The sequence below is a fragment of the Cydia pomonella genome, chromosome 24 (genome assembly GCF_033807575.1).
Source record: "Cydia pomonella isolate Wapato2018A chromosome 24, ilCydPomo1, whole genome shotgun sequence".
NCBI classification, from domain to species: domain Eukaryota; kingdom Metazoa; phylum Arthropoda; class Insecta; order Lepidoptera; family Tortricidae; genus Cydia; species Cydia pomonella.
The window spans coordinates 12,288,633-12,311,068 of NC_084726.1; the positions used below are offsets into that span (position 1 = coordinate 12,288,633).

Here is a 22,436-nt window from a genome sequence, read left to right on the forward strand (position 1 = left end):
AGTCCGCCTGTTGTTACCTACTCACTTATGTCCTTTTTTTTTGTTTGTAACATGTATTTTTCATTATTATTATTATTATTATCACAAAACGGAACACCTTAATCTCATAAAAACAAAATTTTCCGCAACAATTTTTACTCGCCAAATGACTTGATAAAATCTAGGAAAAATAATCAACACTAAAGCGAACGTGATGTCGTGAGGGGTGAAGGGGGGTTAAGGAGGGGGTAAAAAACACGAGGACGTACTTAAAGCCAGCTTATGCCCCACTGAGCTTTATCACGTTAGACTGAGAGGGTTCAAACTTTATTAAAAGATTCATAACATTTTGCTGGAGAGGTTTTTAGACCAAAAAGTATAAGTTATGTAAGTAATTTATCTACTATGTATAAACTTAAAACCTTATAAATAAAATGATGACTTCTTAAGCTATCCGACCATATTGACTACTGATTATGTATTTGTTTTCCTTAAAATATGTTTTATTTACTAATAAGTGACAAATATTACTCCAGAAATACTGTACCTACTAGTATAATTAGTTGAATATGTACCTACCTAAAATTTACAGCCTTGTAAAACAATGACTTTTATCCATTTTCTTTATGAATCTCAAGTGGTCATTGTTGTGTTTTGTAGAAAGACGTAAATTACCTACATACCTACCACATTTCAAATAAGTTCTGGTGTATTTAAGTCATATAGACATGATCATAGGATTAGAAATAAAAGTGGAAAAATTCACTGTCTTGGGTATGACTTGAACCCACGACCAATGTATCAGTAGTCAGAGGACCATCTGAGCTACCAAGACCGTAGCCAATACAGCGAATATTTCCGCCATATATAAGCTATAGGGAGGCTGTAGCGACATCTACCGTAAGAGTCTTACACTTTGTTATAGCCTATACTAAATTAATTTATGAACATAGGATATTTTGTACTACATATTACTTTTATAATATATTTTATTACTTTTAATGGTATTATATATTTAGCTTCATTTTGGTGGCCGTTCGCTACATCACAATTAAAACTCGTGGGCAACTGTGATTCAGGAACTTTTATAAACAAATTCATATGGTAATTACCCCGTTTTTCATTGTAGTTACAAATATTGTACATAGTTATTTCTTTTCATTTAACTACATCACTAGAATACAGGAGCAATTGCCATCTGACCTTTCAACTTTGACTTTACCCAGGCCTTCTCGGAACTAGGCCACAAAGTTCATAGTTCAACGAAGGGTTTTCTCTCGCTCCGCGGACCCCTGAAACACGGGGCCGCGGGGTTACGCCAGTCCGGAAAATAACGTAATTTTTAAGGCATTACTTCGTAATACTGTTTCTTTATAATTTCTGAGGACCTGTTATTCCGGATTCGTTGTCTAACCGACTATAGAGAAGGCGGTATGGTTACCATTTTTTTGTAGGTTATAATATTCATATTTTTATTATTTTAATATTTTTATGTATGTATATATATTTTATTTATATGATATATTGTTCTGTTTATATATTTGTATATATATTATGTGCTAGACTTTTTTTATTGCATCTGGAACACCTACTAACATGACATAATTTTATTAAATTCCGCTACCTAAAGGTTGTCTGGAAGAGATCGCTTGTTTGCGTCTTCTTAATGTCATGTATTCTTTGTATATTTGTGGTAAAAAAAAATTGTATTGTAATTTGTTATAAGATTCAGCATTGTGTTCATACCAGTCATATTATGAGCTATTTAACTACAAAGTATGTATGTATGTATAAACCCTTTATTGTACAAAATACAAAATAGAAATAATTCACAGGATAAGCAGTACAAAGGCGAACTTATCCATTTAAGGGATTTCTTCCAGTTAACCTTTAAGTTTAGACATACTTTTTGATGAAAAAGCACCACGCAACGTTTTAAGCTGGTATTTATTTATTGGCATGTTGAAACATATTTTACGTGTTTAGCATTATTATTTTAGATCTCTATGCAATACAGCCTGCGCTTTTAGTAAGTTATAAGCAACTGTTCCGTATCAGTATGAATGAGAATAACATTAATTTATTTTATATTCTTAAAAAAACCGACATTCATGGTCACCCTACAAGTGTCAAAATGAATGTCATCGGTGTCTGATTACATTTGAAAATTAGTATCTCACTCAAGTGTGACATTTTATTTTCTGCATAATCAATGTTTTGTTGTAACGATTAAAGAGATTTGATCTATTCGTTCTTAATTACTTAAGATAGATAGATAGAATACTCTTTATTGGCACACCTCAGTAAAAATATGCAAGAAAAATAAACAATTGATTAAATTTAGAGGCAGACAATAGGCGGTCTTATCGCTAAAAAGCGATCTCTTCCAGACAACCTTTGGGTAGCGGAAATAGAGAAGTTAATAGAAAAAGTTAGTTAAGTATTGTAGGGTGGCCATGATTGACGATAATTAAATTTGTCCGTAACAAAACTTTAAAAACAGGAATAAAGTATGATTGTTTTACTTAAATATGATGGTGAACGGTCTATTACCATTTACAGAGTGTGTAGTCTTGGTCCGGCTCATGTCTCATTACCCTATGCTGCGGGGGCCATTTTTAGATTTTTTTTTTAAGATAAGTAAGTACGTAAATATTCTTTATTGCACAAACAATTATACATTTATTAAGCACAAAAGTATTACAACTTATACATAATTTCTTATAATAGGTCCAAGAGTCTTTCGCCGATTCTTAAAATAGGTAGAAACCTGTGCTAAAAGTTTTAGTTTTACTTTAGATTTAGTTTAGTCATAGTATAGTTTTAGTTTACTTATAGTTTTTAATATTAATTCTTATAATTATTTTATAAAATAATTGTGTTTCTCATTCGCAGTTATATAAATTGTTTAAAATCTAACAGTTACATGTGAAAATACCTGTCAAGTCGTGATCATAACAACGGTTCAGATTGACAGCTGTCATTACAAGAAACAAAACATCATGGCCCGTTTTTGCCGTAATCAGTGAATCGTGAACAGATAGATCCGCATATTATTAGCGAGGAATTGCTGTTTTGTGCTCACTGGTGATATCAAGAAGAAATTTATTACGTATTGACTACCTCAACTTTATGTATTAATGTTTGTTATGTTTTAGTTATTTTGATGATCACATTGACTTATTAGATACATAGTAGTTATGTATTCTGGAGAACTAGTTTTAAGATTGCTAGCTTAACAGTCCCTTGATGTGAAACATGTGTTTCATACAATTTTTTATTCTTTGACATTTGGAGAACCTTTACACCTCCAAATAATATTAATGTCATTATTATTATCTTTCTCAGACCATGGGGACCTTATACATCTCCAAACTTAATGTATTAACCGTGGAGACTATACGTCTCTGTCATGTTGTATAATATACTTGACTTGGTACATACTAGTCATGTATTCTGTAGCATTAGTTTGTGAGACTGCTTGCTTAACAGTCCAGACCAAACGCGATTTATTTATTCAGTATAAATTTTATTTTGATACTTGGAGAGACTTTACACTTCCAAATCATATTAGTATTAGTACTCTGACATTGGGGACCTTTTACATCTCCAGATTTAATGTATTTTTAACCATAGAGACCAATGCTACATCTCTATTGTAATTATTTATTATTTACCGGTTTGGCCTAGTGGGTAGTGACCCTGCCTACGAAGTTGATGGTCCCGGGTTCAAATCCTGGTAAGGGCATTTATTCTTGTGATGAGCATGGATATTTGTTCCTGAGTCATGGGTGTTTTCTATGTATTTAAGTATTTTATACATATTTATATATTATATAATATATATCGTTGTCTAAGTACCCTCAACACAAGCCTTATTGAGCTTACTGTGGGACTTAGTCAATATATGTAATAATGTCATATAATATTTATTTATTATTATTATTATTTATTTATTATAATGTAATGTTTACCCAGGTATTGGCTGTTTTATTTATAAGTATTGTTATGTATTTTTCATGTCACTATATGATGTTACTATAAAAGTATAAATGTTGTATTTTGAGCCTTGAATTTATTCAATACAGCTTTAAATTTACCACCAATCGCTATTTGTTTATCTATTAATTACTTAACCAATTATTATAACGAACACCGAATACTAGCTAATAATACAGTAATGTTAAATTATCGCTTATAGGCTTCAATTATTTTAATTACTCCCTAAATTATATGTTACGCGTAATTACTCCACCGTATAAACTAAGTTTCCGTCAATTTCGCGTTGATTAAAGTATAGAGTTGCTTCATGTAGTAATATTATGTGGTAAAATGGCATGATTTTGATGTATATTGAACTTAGTTAACCATACAATTTCGTAACTAATTATCGCAATATAGTTTAATTAAACTCGAGTATAACCAACTGGGGAAGTACCTCCAGCTTACAGAAAACCGCAGCTAAATAACTAATGACCCTACTCATAGTGTTGTGTTCCTGTCGGTGAGTAAGGTTGTCAGAGCTCAACGAGGACAGGGAGGGTTGTTATCGGCAACGCGTATGTAACTCCTCTGGAGTTGCAGGCGTACATAGGCTACGGAGACTGCTTACAATCAGGCGGGCCGTAAGCTTGTTTGCCTCCGGCGTAGTATAAAAAAATAGTAGTAAATAAAGCAGTTTTTTTATATAATATAGATGTATGCCGTCAACCGGGGTGAATAAGGATGGCAGAGGTGAATAGGGACAAAACTTGGAATGAGATTTACCTGGTAATGTAATTAAAACTACCCACAGAAATCGTATCATGTGATTGAAAATAATAGTAGATTATGTATAATACAATTTGTGCGGGTAGTTTATAAGAAATTGTCAGGTAAATCTCAATACAAGGTTTGTCCTTATTCACTCCCACTATCCCTATTCACGCCGGTCGACGGTATTATTTTTGCAGAACATTTGTTTTGTACTAAGTATAGTTAGGGGATTAATTACGCATTTCTCTTGGTTATTTTTGTACCAATATATTCCTGACCAAAATATAATTATTTAGGGTAATAGGAAGTTTTTAGGAAGGGAGGAATAATCTTATTATTAATTTACTCTTAGGTAGTAGCTTAGGTCACCCGGATAGCTTTTCTCTTATATGACTTAGAATAGAACTCGTTTCATCTATAATTAATTATTCTTAAGGGCCCTATCATACGAGCGATTTGCGAGCGAGTTGAAAGCGAGGCGCGCTCGCCTGGCTTTCAACTCGCTCGCAGGTTCGCCGCGAAGTGGAGCGAGTTCGCCACAAGTGCGCAACGATATCGCCGCAAGACGCGCAACGTATTTTCAAAGAATCCTAGTATCTTAGTATGCGGTTAAATCGTTATCGTTGCGCACTAGAGCTAGAACAGAGCTAGAATCATAAACTTCTCAAAAAAGTTACTTTTTCCTTTGTTACTTAATTTCATTTACATACATAACTTTTAAAATTGTTTATACATCGTCTAGATAGCAGACCATTTAAGTCCGATTAGGATACAGATACCTACAACTGGATTAGTGCACGATGTCCTCTACAAAATGAAGCTTCTTAAATGAGACAGAAAATACTGTTCGTACTTCATCTTTATCACAATAAAGCTTACTATAGTATGCATTTTCTCAAATGATTTTTACGCCTCAGACCCAAATTTGTTAAACAAAACCTTTGTTTCTTTTATGCAGCGACCAATGCTACCGCTACTGACTGAACAGGAACAAACTCATTTAAAAATAAATTTTACCGTCCTATTTATATGGTTCAAATTCATATAACAGCTCATTCTGTTATATAACAGGCCACACATGCGATTGATCGTCCTACATTACCCAAACTCGTTATCATTTGAACCATATTACTATCAGATAGTTGCTTTTTAATGATGGTTGCTTTGGTAAGCGCCTTAGGCGTCTCTCCATAAAAGAAACAAAGGCTTTTGTTTACAGATTAGGGTGTGAGGCGTCAAAATCATTTGAAAAAAATCATGCTATAACGACAAACTCACAACAACGACACAACAACATAGTTATGAGGTTTTATTCATAAAACTGCTCGATTGATTGAATTTTTAAGCCAAAATAGACCCGAAAGCGTTCATAATATTCTTCACGATCCAACGAATACAAATTTAAATTAACACTCGGACTGACACCTTATACGATACAAATATAACGATCATTATTACTGCGCAAATATTAATATCGCTTTTAACACAATTTTAAACTCTCAAATTGATGATACATCGTTTTATTAATGAAATATTGAAGCGAGAGACGGTCGGATCGGAAACAGGGATTTCCTTTGTGACATTTATGGAATACGTATTGATTTTTATTTGTTTAATAGAGATGATTATGTTTTTCAATATTGTCTGCGTATAATTTTGTGCAAAACTCAACATTTCGGGATTTAAATTTAAACACGGCATATGTATATGAGATAACTCGAAAATTAGAATAAAGGTAAGTATTTAGTAAAATAGAAGCATTTTCTTACAATCTTATCAATCTTCTCATCCTGCACAGCAGACATACAGTGCTAAGTGAATACTTCTAAAAAAATCTATACTTACTGCTAGTATTTCCACCGACTTTCTGAGACCTATTTCATCATTATACCATCGTTTTTACCATAATTACCATCGTTATCATCATATTCACCATGATTACCATCGTTTTCATCATTAACAATAACACCAATAAGACCTTCATTCGGCAAGTTTTGTATTTTGACCTTTATAATAAAATTCATTCTGTAGTTTCTTTCATAAATTTACCTATATTCATGCAAATGAGATGTGACTCGAGGCAACAACAAACATATCGATGCTTGTACGTATATCAATTCAAAATACACAGATTTATTCTGCAAGTAGGCCTCAAGGGCTCTTTTACATTATTTTACGACATTTACAATAACACCATAATTTCAGTGATATGAAATAAGTTTTTGGCATACTACTCATCAAGCCAATTCTAAAAATCTCAAATACAACTAGGTTGCGTTGTTTTATCACAGAGTTCCTATGTCCACCTCTTGTCTTCATCATCAGATCAGCTTGATGATACCATACCTAATATTGCATTGTCACCCGACTTACATATTGTATGCAAATTTTCAGCTCAATCGGAAACCGGGAAGTGGGTCAAATTTAACTTGCAAGATTTGATTACAGACAACGGGACAGGTGACCCTAAATAAAAGCTTGTAAAATACATAGCAACAGTGAATATAAAAATACTTTATATTAATCATAAAAAATGAATAAATTCCCATATCATAACGTGTCCATGCAACTTTGCATGCAATATTTACATTGTTACCTACAGCTTGCTTACTACAGAGTACAATGAATTCAGTCGACCGACCAAATACCGTAATGGAACGAAAATCTAACATAAGTTCTTGAATCGTCTAAATGTGGCTGTTTTTGAGTAATGTCCTCACATCAAAACAGCGTCGAAATACGATACCCGTCAAAACCTGACGATAATTCCCACTTGCGAACCACGCCACATAAATTTATAGGACATGTCAATGTTTCATATAAATTGGTAGCACATGTCAATGTTTCATATAAATTGGCGAATGTGTATCAATGTTTCGTGACGCGGCGTCAGCGGAGACGTTGTCGACGTAAATAAGGTACGCATCGATTCAGTACGGTTACCGAGGTGGAGTAAGTTTGAGGAGACTGCGGTTTTGCAAGTTTTCGAATATATAAAAAAAAATATGGGAAGAATTTACACAAGTCGACCTAGTCCTAGGTATTAGACGACGATATACATATTTGTATCAATTTTTTGGAGAAATCGCGAAACGTCTGGTTAACGTAACTGGTGACCGAGGAGCTGGCGGCTTTCTCGCACACCGTATCAGTATTGCGATACAACGAGGAAATGCCGCCAGCATCCTTGGTACAATGCCTCAAGGGCCTATTTTAGATGTAAGCTAGTTATAGTAATCATCAGTAATATCTATACATATCCATTATGTATATTGTTATTGTAAATTAAGTATTTAAATATGAAAAAAGAAAAAAAATAGCCTCTAATATAGGTTTTTTAAATCGATGAATATACGCCTCAAATTTCCCGCCAATACATAACCTAAAAGAAAATCATTCCTATGCACCAACGCAATATTGTTTATGTACTTAATCCGAAAAACTGTTTCAACGCAACATTTTTTAACCGGGAAATAATTTATATTACTAACCAATTTGCTCTCCACATTCATCTTGAGCGCTCTGACTAACGCGACTACGTGCCTCAAATTTCGCACTAATAAATAACCTAAAAGAAAATCATACCTTCGCACCAACGCAACATTATCTATCTTTGTAAACTGATAAATAGTTTCAACGCAACATTTTTTATACAGCCACAGATTCCATTACTAATAAATTCGCTCTCAACCTTCGTTTTGAACTCCATGCTGAATAACGCAAATATGTGCCTCGAATTTCGCATTAAAAAATAACCTAACAGAAAATCATATGCACCAACGCAAAATAGTTTCAACGCAACATTTTTTAAACCGAGAAATAGTTTCCTTTACTAACAAATTTCTTCTCAATCTCCGTCTCGAAACCTCTGCTGACTAACGCAACTACGTGCCTCGTATTTCGCACTAATAAATATAAACTAAACGAAAATCATATGCACCACCGCAACATTATCTATGTAAACCGATAAATACCGATAAATAGTTTCAATGCAACAGTTTTTAACCGAGAAATAGTTTCCATTACTGATAAATTCGCTCTCAATTTCCGTCTTGAACGCTCTGCTGACTAACGCAACTACGTGCTTCATATTTCGTACTAACAGATAGCCTAAACATTATCGGCAAATCTCAGAATACAAATAAATTCCTAAAAATACGTAATCTAAAGGAAAATCATATGCACCACCGCAACATTATCTATGTAAACCGAAAAATAGTTTCAACGCAACATTTTTTAACCGAGAAATAGTTTCCATTACTAATAAATTCGCTCTCAACCTCCATCTTGAACCCCTTGCTGACTAACGCAACTACGTGCCTCGAATTTCGTACTAACTGATAGCCTAAACACTATTTATCGGCAAATCTCGGAAAGGTTAAGGTGTTGGAACGGACGGCCGTTGAATATTCTATAGGCTGTATTGATGGCAATCATTTATTTATTTATTGAATGACATAAAAAAAATCACAAATGAATCGAAAATATATCTGGTATGTCACATATTCAAGGTTTTCAGCCATTGAGCTGCGTCAGGAGTAAGGGAGAACTGTTCATCGAGGCTTCCAGGGTAAGCTCTGAGGGGGAAACTATTCCTGTACCACGTGTTGGACAGTTTGAGATTCAGCGCCACAATCGCATCTAGGCGATTCAATCCATCCACAAAGACATGTACATTGATATGACTTACTTCAAATTAGGTCCGGAAATACTACGTATCCGGTGCGATGAGTAACAATGATATGTAAAGGAATTTCATACAGCCTTACACACGTAGTTAGCTAGACTGTAACAACGAAGCAACCTTTTGTTTTCAAAAGTCAAAAAGTCTTGGCATTCAACTATCAAATAGCAATACCCCTAGTGTAAATTTTATCGACATCATAACGTGACGAACGCGTTTGCGTTAAGTCTCATTTTATATAGGATTTTGAGTTTCCAAAACGTCCCGCTTGGCGCGCTCTTTCTAAATCCAATACAAAATGAGACTAAACGCAAACGCGTACGTCACGTTTTAAAATCGAATTTATTTACACTAGGGGTACAGTAGATTCGTTATTCGTTTTTAGCTATGTAAACCTACAAATAAAACAAATGTTTTTTTTTATTGCAAGTTTGAGAAAAGCATTATACAAATCTCGGTGAGAAACGGGGTTGCCGGCCGCGTCTTATCCATCTCCATATATCTACTTGGCTTTCAAAAAATACCTTGAATACTTCATTCCTTCACACACCAAGTGATTACAATAGTACATTACGATACAAGTGCGAAAAATAGGAAATTCGAAACGAGTGGCGATAAATTAAAACACGAGCGAAGGGAGTGTTTTAAATCGACACGAGTTGCGAATTGCCTATTCGCACATGTATCGTACAACGTTTTACAGTACATATGGCCCTTTAAATGTTCGACACAGTAACGTAATATGCTAATGTTCGCACTAGTGCGGTAAAGTAATATCATATGTACTGTAAAAGCTTTTACCTAACTCTTAAACCTTTTAACCGCCATTATATAAGAAGACATAAAATATCCAACTCATTTTGCCGCAGTCTGATAAATAAGTAGTGTTGGTAGCAAGAGTCTTTTGAGTCTAAATTGAAGAACTCGACTCGTTTTTACGAGACTCAGAGCTTAAAAACTTCTGAGTCTTTTAAGTCCCGAGTCGAGTCCTTTATTGAGTCTTATTTAAGCGCAACTCAAAAGGACTCAAGTCTCCGGATAAAGACTCAGTCAACAATTTTAAAGGTTTTATCTAAACAACAGTAAAGTTAATAAGCGTTATTGTATGATTTATGTTATGTACATCCATGAATTTTACATAAAGACAACGCATTTCGAAGTTATTTGTCAAAAAATACAAGTTATCCGAAAAGAACTCAAGTCTCTACAAAAGACTCGAGTCTCTAATAAGTTGAAAAGAACTAGAGTTTCATCTTAATTATGAGAGTCTGAAAAACTGAGTCAAGTCTTAAAGCAAAGGACTCAAAGGACTCTACTTTTAACCAACACTATAAATAAGACAAAAGTTCGTGTAACTTTGTACCGGCGGCGACACAAGCACGCTCGGAGAAAAATTCTAAGCGGTTAAAAGATCATGGATCATATATTTCACTACTAAAACTATTAACCTTACTCTTTAACATAAAAATCTCCACGCCCGCGGCCCTGTCATAATCAGTCAATCGATTACCGTCCCGGGAGCAGCCCTGATTTTGATGGATGCTTACAGGGAAATTATATTATGCTGGGAATTTTGGTGACTTGAGCAAGGTGTTTAAACCCATCAGGAAGCTAAATCAAAATTAAATTTTGATATAAAAATAATATTGCCTGACATTAGAATGATATTTGAATCATGTTATTTTAGTTATCATGCAAGTACGAGGGAAATGCCCAATAACTGAATGACATCAGGGGCCCATTTCTCGAACGTTATTAGTTTAATATTATTAGTGTGTTGATAAATTTAAATCATATTCAATTGGACGACCCCGTTCCTTTTTTTTGAGTTGTTTCGTTCAATTTCCAAACAATGCACAATCAATTCCATTTCCTACGCAATAGGTTTAAATTTCAGTGGCAAATTTTAGACCTTTCATTTGTATGGCTAGGCCCTAGGAGGATAGTACAAAATGTTACATACATTTCTACTAAACAGTCTGAAACTATGCCGGAGCACCGAAGTCCAAATGGTAGCCGTTCAAACTCGTACGTACGAGTTCCTTTACGGAACAAGACTATTTTAAGCCTTAGCTACATAGAAATAGGGATGAAAATTGTAAAAACTTCGTTCTCGGACTACATACTATCATCCATAGCTGTTGAGGAGACTTCTTAATGTGTGGTACGTGGAGACTCTTTATATCTCAGTTAAATTTAAGTTCCTTTAGTTTATCTTGTGCATGCCTAGTTTTTGCTCTTTCTAAAATATATCCCTATAAAAGTGATCATTATCATATCATCCTTTTATCTCCCACTGCTGAGTATAAGATCTCTCTTCGAATATGCCACTTATCCCGGTCCTGAGCCAATGTCATCCAGAAGTGACCCGCAATCTTCCGAATGTCGTCCACCCAACGAGCCAACGGACACCAGGCATTCCTTTCGTCTGAAAGTGGCCACCATTCCGTTAACATATTGGGCCACCTGCCATCACTCTGCCTGGCAACATGTCCCGCCCAGCTCCATTTTAGTTTGGTAATGACGTACCTATCCCACGTCTTGCATCTTGGTGTGACACAGGATCTCGACATTCCTCACTCGGTCGTGAATTAGACTTCCTTCGTCTTTTAAAATTGGACTCTTTTTTAGTATACTTTATACTACGTCGGTGGCAAACAAGCATACGGCCTGCCTGATGGTAAGCAGTCTCCGTAGCCTATGTACACCTGCAACTCCAGAGGAGTTACATGCGCGTTGCCGACCCTAACCCCACCCCCCTCGTTGAGCTCTGGCAACCTTACTCACCGGCAGGAACACAACACTATGAGTAGGATCAAGTGTTATTTGGCTGCGGTTTTCTGTAAGGTGGAGGTACTTCCCCAGTTGGGCTCTGCTCTAGATCTGGAATGACATCTGCTGTGCTGTGCCCTACCACACAAGGCGAGATAACATTCACATTGCCCATACCTCTCTCTCTTTATATTTAGTTAATTATTGTCTAATTGAAGACTCTTTACGAACACTTAAAATTATGTTTTCCGGTAACCCAACAAATTTTAGTCTAATGATAAATAATGATCACACCTGATGGTAAGTGATGATGCGGTCTACGGTGGAGTACGATTACCTATGAGATGCCTTTTTACTTGATGCCTTTTGAAGAGATTGACTAAGTCCAACGGTAAGCTCAAGAAAGCTTGTGTTGTATGTACTTAGACAACGACATACGTATATGTAATATACATAGAAAACACCCATGCCTCAGGAACAAATATCTGTGCTCATCACTCAAATAAATGCCCTTACCAGGACTCAAACCCAGGACCATCGGCTTCATAGGCAGGGTCACTATACAGGTCATATTATAATCGTTTTAAAAACGAATTTACGAGGATATATACTGCACAGTATGGAAGGTAGGAGTTGCCAGCCTAACGATCTTTTATAGGATACATTTCGGAGAGTGTGCTGAGGAATTGCACAACCTTATTCCTCCATCCCCATTTCACCATCGGACTACCAGACAATCGGCACTTCGGCATCGCTTCATGGTAGGTATTCCGCAAATACGCACGAAGCGTTTCGCTTCAACATTCCTTATGCGAACTGCCAAGGAGTGGAATGCCCTGCCCGAGTCTGTGTTTCCGTATGAGTACAATCTGAATCTCTTCAAGGCTAGAGTAAATAGGTATCTCATAGGTAAGCGTGCTCCACCGTAGACCGCATCATCACTTACCATCAGGTGTGATCGTGGTCAAACGCCTGCCTATCCTCCATAAAAAAAAAAAAAAGTTAAGGAACGCAATCTCCATAGGCACTTATGCAAAAGTGTCCAGTGGTCAGCTATAAATAATAGTTCCAAATCTCTCCAGAGTAGCGCTAGAGTAGCTAAGAACCTAGGCGTTCTTGACGGAGTGAAGTGCGCTGTCTATGATTTGATTTTCTTTTCAAGTATTCCAGGTACTGTAGCGCCACCTATTTAAGGTTTTTTGATGACACTTTTGGTATATGGCGATTCCATTCCTTATTTCCATCTTCCGTACTGCACAGTAAGGAAAAGTCTCAGACACACAATTAGAGGACATTTATGAACATGAAATTTAAGAGCTATTTTCAACTTTAGGTACTTGTTTTGCCTGTGGTTGATATGATATATCATTAGTTTATTGTTTGAAATTAGTTTCTAGTCCAAACCCTCATTTTTGCATTATGATATCAGTCCTTATCAATTTTATTTCCAACCTACAGATAAAATTATCCTTTGCATCTTTAATGACTTAACCAACAATTCACTAAAACTTTTTGCATTTCACATAACTCATAACAGAACCGCGTACAAACTAAACAACTTTGTGTTGTAAAAGGTTTTAGTTTATATTAGTTTTATAACACGATTATAATGAGCGTAAAAAATGCAGTGTTTAGTTTCTTTGTTGAGGTTTTCAAGTATAGGTACTATAAAATGGTGTTGCGGGTGTCCATGGGCGGCGGTAATCGCTTACCATCAGGTGATCCATCTGCTCGTTTGCCTCCTATTAAAAAAAAGGCATCATAGCTTAGTCGGTAGTGACCCTGCCTACGAAGCAGGAGGTGGGAGGCTTTGAATCCAGGTAAGGGCATTTTTTTATTTGTTTATCACAGATATCTCTTTCTGAGCTATGGATATTTTCTATGTATATAAGTAATAATATATAATTCTATATTGTTATACAATGAAAATAGAGCGAGTAGAAGCTTTGTTATTAATCCATCCACATAAGTCTATTAATCACACAAAATTTCGAATTTTTGGCCCCCTCCTCCTTCACGCTTTTCCTATCTCTTGAAAATGTCTGTTCTGTCACATTAAATAAATAAATAAATAATAATAAATAAATAAATATTCTACGACATTATTACACAAATTGACTAGGTCCCACAGTAAGCTCAATAAGGCTTGTGTTGAGGGTACTTAGACAACGATATTATATAATATATAAATATTTATAAATACTTCAATACATAGAAAACACCCATGACTCAGGAACAAATATCCATGCTCATCACACGAATAAATGCCCTTACCAGGATTTGAACCCGGGACCATCAGTTTCGTAGGCATGGGTCACTACCCACTAGGCCAAACCGGTCGTCAACAATTGTACTTGTGGTGCTATAAAATGATATATCATTCGTTTTCTTACATTTTACTAAAAAAATAATTGCACGGTAACGTACAATGTACCTATACCATAACGCTTTATTTCAAAATCGGAATTTTCTTCTTCAGTCTTTCCTATTACACTATATTGAGATTGAGTGTCGCTTGGAGTATTTTTTAATGTGTGTATTTTTTTGTTACAGACGCCCCATCAGCACCAATGATCACAGGCTACATCCCAGGCACCACGCTGCAGGCCGGAACGGTGCAGAAGTTAGCCTGCATGTCTACCGGCGGCAACCCCCTGGCTACGCTCACATGGTTCAAAAATGATAAGAAGGTATGACTGAGCTCCAATTATTTATTTATTGATAAAAACGTTTACATGACATTACAGTAACGCAGCTGCAGTTCGCATCCGAATATCTCCTTTAGTAGACGGAGACACTAATTAAGCAACGATCTTACGATCACTGCATGGAAGACGCTAATCGAAATGTAAAAGAAAAGAATGTAGTTCCATCTTTAATTCCATCAGTGTAATAACAACCCGTGTGTAGTGTTGCGGGTGTATATTGTAGTGCTTCCTCTCGCATGGTTACTCTAAACTATTACTACTACAACAATTGGGATACTTGCAGGTACTCTGACCTAACCAGTTCATTACGATGCGTCCTCTCTGACGGCCTCAACCCAAGTGAACGAGCCTGTCCAACATTTACCGTGTCCCCACCACTTGCTAAAACTACCGTGTTGCCGACAGTATAATGTTATTTTCCCAACTACCCCTGTATTAATCGGGGTAACATAATAATGTTGTCACGGTATAATTATTATTTAACTGCTATCTTAAATGTAAACATAAATAAATCATGACACTATAACCGACGGTAATCGCTTACCATCAGGCGATTCGTCTACTCGTCTGCTTCCTATATTTAAAAAAAGGCTAATATTTAATTGTGTCCTTTCAGTAGATTTTTATTTTTGGCGATTGACATTTTGGTTATGACTTCAGGAATGTTGGAGATTTTGCAAGGTGATAAAGAGTCTAGTACTTGTAGTGGTTTAACATGATTAATTTATTGTAGGTAGTATTACAAGGAGTCGAATCAATTCCGAAATAACCTGAAATGATTCGGATAAGAGGTACGAACCCCACTGTTTTAACTTTGAGTTCGCCAGAGGGCGTAGTAAGCCCTGAGATTACATGTAAATACTTGGGAAAATTCGACTCATGCCCTCGTGACCCGGATAGCTGGGTGGTCTCATCTGCCGCGAATGCAGAAGACGATGGTTCGTATCAGCCCTGGGCACTGGAGGCCGTGGTCACTTTTTCTTTCGTATATTTCAGTTTATAGCTAGTATTACAAGTATATACTGATGATTAGGTAAATAAATAAATATTATAGGGTCATTCCTAAACAAATTGACTAAGTCCCACGGCGGTAAGCCAAGAAGGCTTGTATTGTGGGTACTCAGATAACGATATATATAATATGCAAATACGTAAATACATAGAAAACATCCATGACTCAGGAACAAATATCTGTGCTCATCACACAAACAAATGCCCTTAGCAGGATTCGATCCCAGGACCATCGGCTTTATAGACACGGACACCCACTGGGCCATACCGGTCGTCAAACTAAATAAACTTGAACTGCACAAACTGTCCCTAATATACAGACAAGTGACAACTCTCGAAGACGTGGAGAACAGTACAAATAAAGATAAAATGTTATTATATCGCAGTGCCTTCAGATAAGAGCTAATGTGTTTCCAAGGACGCTGTGAGCAAAGCGTGGGATTGTAGCATACATATGTAACCAGTATAGTGACTGCAAAGTATATCAAAATCTTTTAATGATAGGTAAACCAAGTTTATCCCACCAGAGATATTTTCATGTAAAATATTGCCAAGACGAGACCATAATGGCTCGCACTGTCAATAAGTTATCAGATCTCACGTAGAGCCAAGCTTCTAACTCTTCTACAAGCCCCAACTTCACAAACTCTACACCTTATTCAAGATAATGTGTCTTGGTCAGATATTCGGTCTAAATACGATATGGATCGGATATGTCAGTGTCAAAAGTGACGCTTCTTCAAATAAAAACGTAACTTTTATAACTGACGTATCTTGAAGTTCGAATCAGGCCGTTGAACACAAAAGTCAAACAACAGTGAATAATATTTTCACAGAAAAAATCAACAGTGAATAAAATTTTCACCTTACTCGTGAGCGAAAAAGTAGCAGATCATGAAGAAAAATGTGTATCAACACAAAAAAATTACGATTAAAATTACCTTTTCATGGACCATAAAGAATTTCGGTAAATTTTAAACATTTTAAAGTATTTGAATGAAAGGATTTTCAGAAAGCAACCCAACTTAAGTTAATGTAAGAAAGAAAACATTAAGTAAGTGTAGGTTGAAGTACTTAAGATACTGAATTTGGAATTGTTTTGTTGCAAAAGGGAAACAAGGGTTTTTACTTACATCTTAAGAAAAATCACATTATTACTTCAGTGGATAGGTATAGTGAGTTAGCGATAAAGTTTCTAAAAGTCTAAATTGCTAATGTTATTGCATTGAAAAGGGTAGACACTCAATAAAGTCGACTGGATAAGAGCATTGTTTAGTTTTCAGAATTTTGCAGTTTAAATTACTAAAACTCACAAACAACAATTGGGTAACAATTGGGTTTGTGGAATTCTATTAGCTAAATTTTAGTCAAATGAGGCAAGAAACAAAGTAAATAAATTAATCAGACACCATCGAAAAAGACCTTAAAGCTAATAATGTAGATGCAGTGACAACACAAAATAGTTTGTTGTGGCGAAAACGTACGTGGAGGGCTGACCCCCAGTGATGTAGTGATGTGGGAAGGAGATAGAAGACGACACACTTTCACTCATTGCTATAGATGAGAATGTACCTAATGTTTTTTTTATGCTGTTTGAGTTACTAGTTCACATTATTTTATTACAACGAGCAAGATTATCTTGGGATTATGAATTGTACAATTGTGAAAGTGACGCCATTGTCATATCAATCGAGAAACTGTATATTGATATAGAATTTACATTGGAAATATTCTCTAATCGTGTCTAAGACGTATGTAAGACGTGGTCTAAATACTGCATTATTGAAAGATTTTGCATGCTGCGAACTTGCGCACTAGAAGTTTTTTTTTTATACTACGTCGGTCGCAAACAAGCATATGGCGCACCTGATGGTAAGCAGTATCCGTAGCCTATGTACGCCTGCAACTCCAGAGGAGTTACATGCGCGATGCCGATCCTAACCCCCTCCCGCCCCTCGTTGAGCTCTGGCAACCTTACTCATCGGCAGGAACACAACACTATGAGTTGGGTCTAGTGTTATTTGGCTGCGATTTTCTGTAAGGTGGAGGTTCTTCCCCAGTTGGGGTCTGCTCTAGATCTGGAATGACATCCGCTGCGCTGTCCTGTGGAAGTTTTCTATAAGTAATGAACTGACAATATTATGGACATATTTGGTGTGGTACGTGACAAAAAAAATCCCATATAAAACGTCGGCATCTGATGTGCCAAAATGTGGGACAGTATTTTTATTTCGTGATTTCGAGGTTTGTCCCATAGGAATAGTTGCTCAGTATGACTTGTTTATTCAGCTCGCAAGAAATGGCTAAGAATAAAAGAAAAAAATCTGTATAAAATCCTTGCGTGTTTCTCAACCTATATTATATTTTATCAAAGCATTTCTTATTTTTTGGTATTTCTTCATTAATATTGTTTAATATTAAAAATATTTTTTCTTCAACAGATCCCACACACCGTAACCCGCACTGCAGACAAGTCCGTCACCGCTGAAATCTCCATCTTGGCCAACGTTACTGATAACCAAGCTCAGTACCGTTGTGAGGCTACTAACAGCGCGACGGAGATACCACTGTTCGAGACTGTTACTTTGAATGTCCATTGTAAGTATTTGATTAATATTTGAAGCGCATTGTAAGTCAGTACCAATATAATTTGGAGCATCAACATTTTTGCAATTTTTTTTCTTGATTTTGGTTAGAATAAATATTATAACCAAAATCATTAAGCAATAAAACATTTCAATAAAGGAGGACTGACTGTTAACAGAACCAAGTCTCTTACGCTTTCTAAGGGTTCTTCATTACGTACCAGTTAAGGATATTTTAAACATTCATAAGTTCATTGGATTTTTTCCATTCGCAATATATATAAAAAAACAAGCGATTGACCAAGTGGCAGATACGAGTAAAACAATAAAATTGTATACTAATAACAAATTGTGAAATGATGTTAGATAAAGTGTAATAGGCTAGGATCTAGACAGGCATTCATTGAGTGAGATAATTAGGTATATTGAAGATCAGAATCACAAATTAGCAGACTAATTAGAAAGAAGAGACATACAAAACGAGGCAGGTCGAATGGACAAATAAACTAATAATATTAACGAAATGCTAATAAAAACTTAGCATTAAATAAAATATCTTATACAAATTCAAATGAAGCTACGAAACACAAATTTTAAGCATTAATTACATTTACAGTTTGACTTTGCTTTCATTTGTTTACTAAAATAATTATAAGTCCTATATTTGTGTTTTGAGTTTGCGTATCGAGATGATTTCTGTAGTTTAAGTTTTGTTATTGTAAATATTGTTTTAATTAAATTGGCCTTTTTAGTTTATTTATGCTTGAAAGATCAATATAATAATCAAAAGTCTACTGACGATGTTTTGGAATAAACAGTATTTTATATAAGTTAATAAAAATAAAACTAGCCGACAAGCTAGAATAATGCTGCTAAACTGCTTCTGAGTTTTATTTTACAAAATGTGAAATATTATAATTGTTATGTTTTTTATATCTATTTATATACGGGCCTTCATAAATTCTATCTATTTATTGAAAACAGTTCCTTAGGTTGAAATTTTCAGATTTTTTGTTACAGTTATATTTTTACCTTACCATAATTTTTTTGTCAACAGTCGCTCCAGAAACCGTGAAAGTGACAACGGAACCCAGCGAGCTCAAACCGGGAATCGAAGCTACACTATCTTGCAAATCGGCTGCCAGCAACCCGCCAGCAACACTGTCTTGGTGGCGTGATGGCATACCCGTGCAAGGTAATTTTCTTTATTTTATTCTAATCGTTAGGAATTCGAGAGGGCAGAGCTAGCAACCCACCAGTCTTGGTGGTGAGACGGTTACTACTACTCGTTCAATGTTTTCGCAAAGCTCCCTTAAAACTTATTGTAAATGTCTTTTCATCTATGTGTGCACTCTAATTACATATTTTTCTGTTTCTAAATAGCTATTTTACATCAAACTCACGATTCTCACGAACACTAAATTTTCATTTTTTTTTAATCTGTTTTTTTTTCGCAGACGCATTATATATGACAGAATTGGAATCGTATCATTTGCAAGTATCATTATAGAGACAATAGAAATAATACCACTGATGATTTTAAGAATATTTTACTTACTATATTCAGAAAACGCTGTCCCCTATAGGACAAGAGCAAACGGTGATGTTTATTATAAACACATTCTAACATGATTACCTAATATAAAACCTCTCTGAACTTTTACGATCGCATTGTATACTACCTAGCATAAAAACAAAAACGAAACATGAAGAAGAGTTAACGAACATTTTCATAATTTGTATCACAAAGTTGATTGCAGAATAAAAGCAAGTTGTCCGTTAATTTCTCTTTTGCTGGCCAAAGTAGTTCTTCAGTGTACATTTTAAAGAAAAGTTCTTTACTGTGCTCTTTCATTCGCCACATTTAAGCACCTAACTCTTAACCATTACCACCTCACGCTTAATAAACTTAATCAAAGACATTGAAGCCAATTCTGTTTTGAGAATTTGAAATGACCTGATTTGAATTTATTTTTGGGACAGCTAAAAGGTCAATCACAATTAAAAATCAACGATGATCAACTCTGGCCGACTTGGGACTCGAACCCACATCTTTGGATTGCCGGTCCGGTTTTGGATTATTGGAACGGCAATCCAAAGATGTGGGTTCGAGTCCCACGTTGGCCAGAGTTGCTCATCGTTGATTTTTTTTGCATCGTCATTTACATCTGTGTATGCAATTTATAAACTGTAATGTGGTACCTACGTTCCACAATAAGAAAAGAAAAAAAAAATACTTAGCGAACAGGTCACGTCGAAAATGTAGTTTATTTTTTACTTATGTTAAATATATATTTTTCTTTTTACTAACTGAATATTGTTGTGTGTGGAATTAATTAAAGCTTTTTATTATTATTATTTTTATTAACAGGTCAGGTCAGACTAGGGCTTATGCTTTCCATCTTATTTCCCTGATCGAGCGTGCGCCGTTAACGCTGATTGGTGTTCTTGGAGTGACATCAGGAGTCGTGTCATAAAGCGTCTCGCTCCCACTTATTGGCACGCGTGAGGTGCCAGGCCACTTTTATATTTTCCAGGTCGATTAGTAAAGACAGCACGTTTTTTATATGCAATTTGTGGCACTGAGATTATGATGGATGATGATGATGGTGATGAGTGTGAGGTTGTGAAGATGTTTTGGAGGATAGGTTGAATAGATAAGATAGTGGTATAGGACAGTAAGTATCGTTCGTTCATATTTTCTCATTGAAACATCAATGTACGGCGAATTGTCTCAGTCGGATGAGGTCGTATTAAAATAAAATGAAAACCTTATTAAATTGTTAAAACAGAACTTACAACGTTCACCGACTCCAACAAAGAACAAACGCAGTGAAATGAAGTTTTTTAACGGCACATAAAGATGATATCAACTCTGTCAAAAACGTTTACAGAAGAGTAAATTTTTTACGAGTCGAGCTGTGAAATAAGAACTACAGTTGAAGTTAATATTAATGTTTATGTTTCACTTTTTGGGTTTTATTACGCACAGTGTGACAGATAAGAAGGGTCGCAAAACCTTTGAATGATGTTGGTTTATTAGACTGTTTTGAATTGTAAGACTCAGTTCTCCCTTGATTCTTTATAGCCATACGTTCGAATTAGAATTAGGAAGAAGCACTGTTAAATTAATTTTATTTTACTTTTGAAGTGTATTCTCATACATGATTATTATTATTTGAAAATGAATATATCAAATTAGGATTTAAATTTTGATTAACAACTAGCGACTAGGTGCTTACAATATTTAAGTTTCTTCCAGAGGTTTTCCTTGCCAGAATGGTCGAAGCTATAAATTCAGACATGTGAAAAAGTCACAAAAAACCTTTTACAGATTTATTTAAATACTGAATCTTGTTTGTGTATTTTAAATTTTGAGGTCTATTCTAGGACTAGGACTAAACCTCTTCTTAATAGTATTCATTAAACCTGAACGTCATAAAGTTTTTTTGATAAAATACTTAAGTGAGGTTAGACCGTCATTGTAGGGCAAGGAACTCTCGTATTTGTATACGTACTTCATTCATACATAGTCAACAAGGAAGAGCTTCGCTTCTTCTATTCTACCGACCTTTTGCAAGAAGAGTATGTGTACAAACGCAAGAGTTAGAAGTAACCAAAGACCATGTAAACGGTCTTACCTGATAGATGGTCTTCACCACATTGATAAGTTTTTTTATTATTATTCATATATTTAATTAATTTTACCCTTCCAGGTCTCCCGATGAAGATGAACCAAGGACTATACGGTGGGACGCTGTCAACCATGGAGCTCAAGTTGAACGTCACTAAGGACATGAACGGGGCTGTGTATACGTGCCAGGCAATGAACGAAGCCTTGCAGAGGAGCGTACACGATGCTACGGCGTTGAAAGTTTTATGTAAGTGATAATTTGTACTTAGTATTAGGACCGTGGGATACAGGGTATACAATCAAACATT

General features: G+C 35.4%; 1 protein-coding gene across 3 annotated transcripts in view; it reads left to right on the forward strand.

The window, feature by feature from the left end:
- LOC133531143 (nephrin) overlaps positions 1-22,436 on the forward strand; it is a 430,180-nt gene that overhangs the window by 386,611 nt on the left and 21,133 nt on the right. For all 3 annotated transcript variants that reach the window (XM_061869270.1, XM_061869268.1, XM_061869269.1), the window contains exons 12-15: positions 14,744-14,880; positions 18,351-18,507; positions 19,552-19,689; positions 22,211-22,375. In XM_061869270.1, the coding sequence (XP_061725254.1) occupies positions 14,744-14,880; positions 18,351-18,507; positions 19,552-19,689; positions 22,211-22,375 (597 nt within the window). The remainder of the gene's footprint in view (positions 1-14,743; positions 14,881-18,350; positions 18,508-19,551; positions 19,690-22,210; positions 22,376-22,436) is intronic.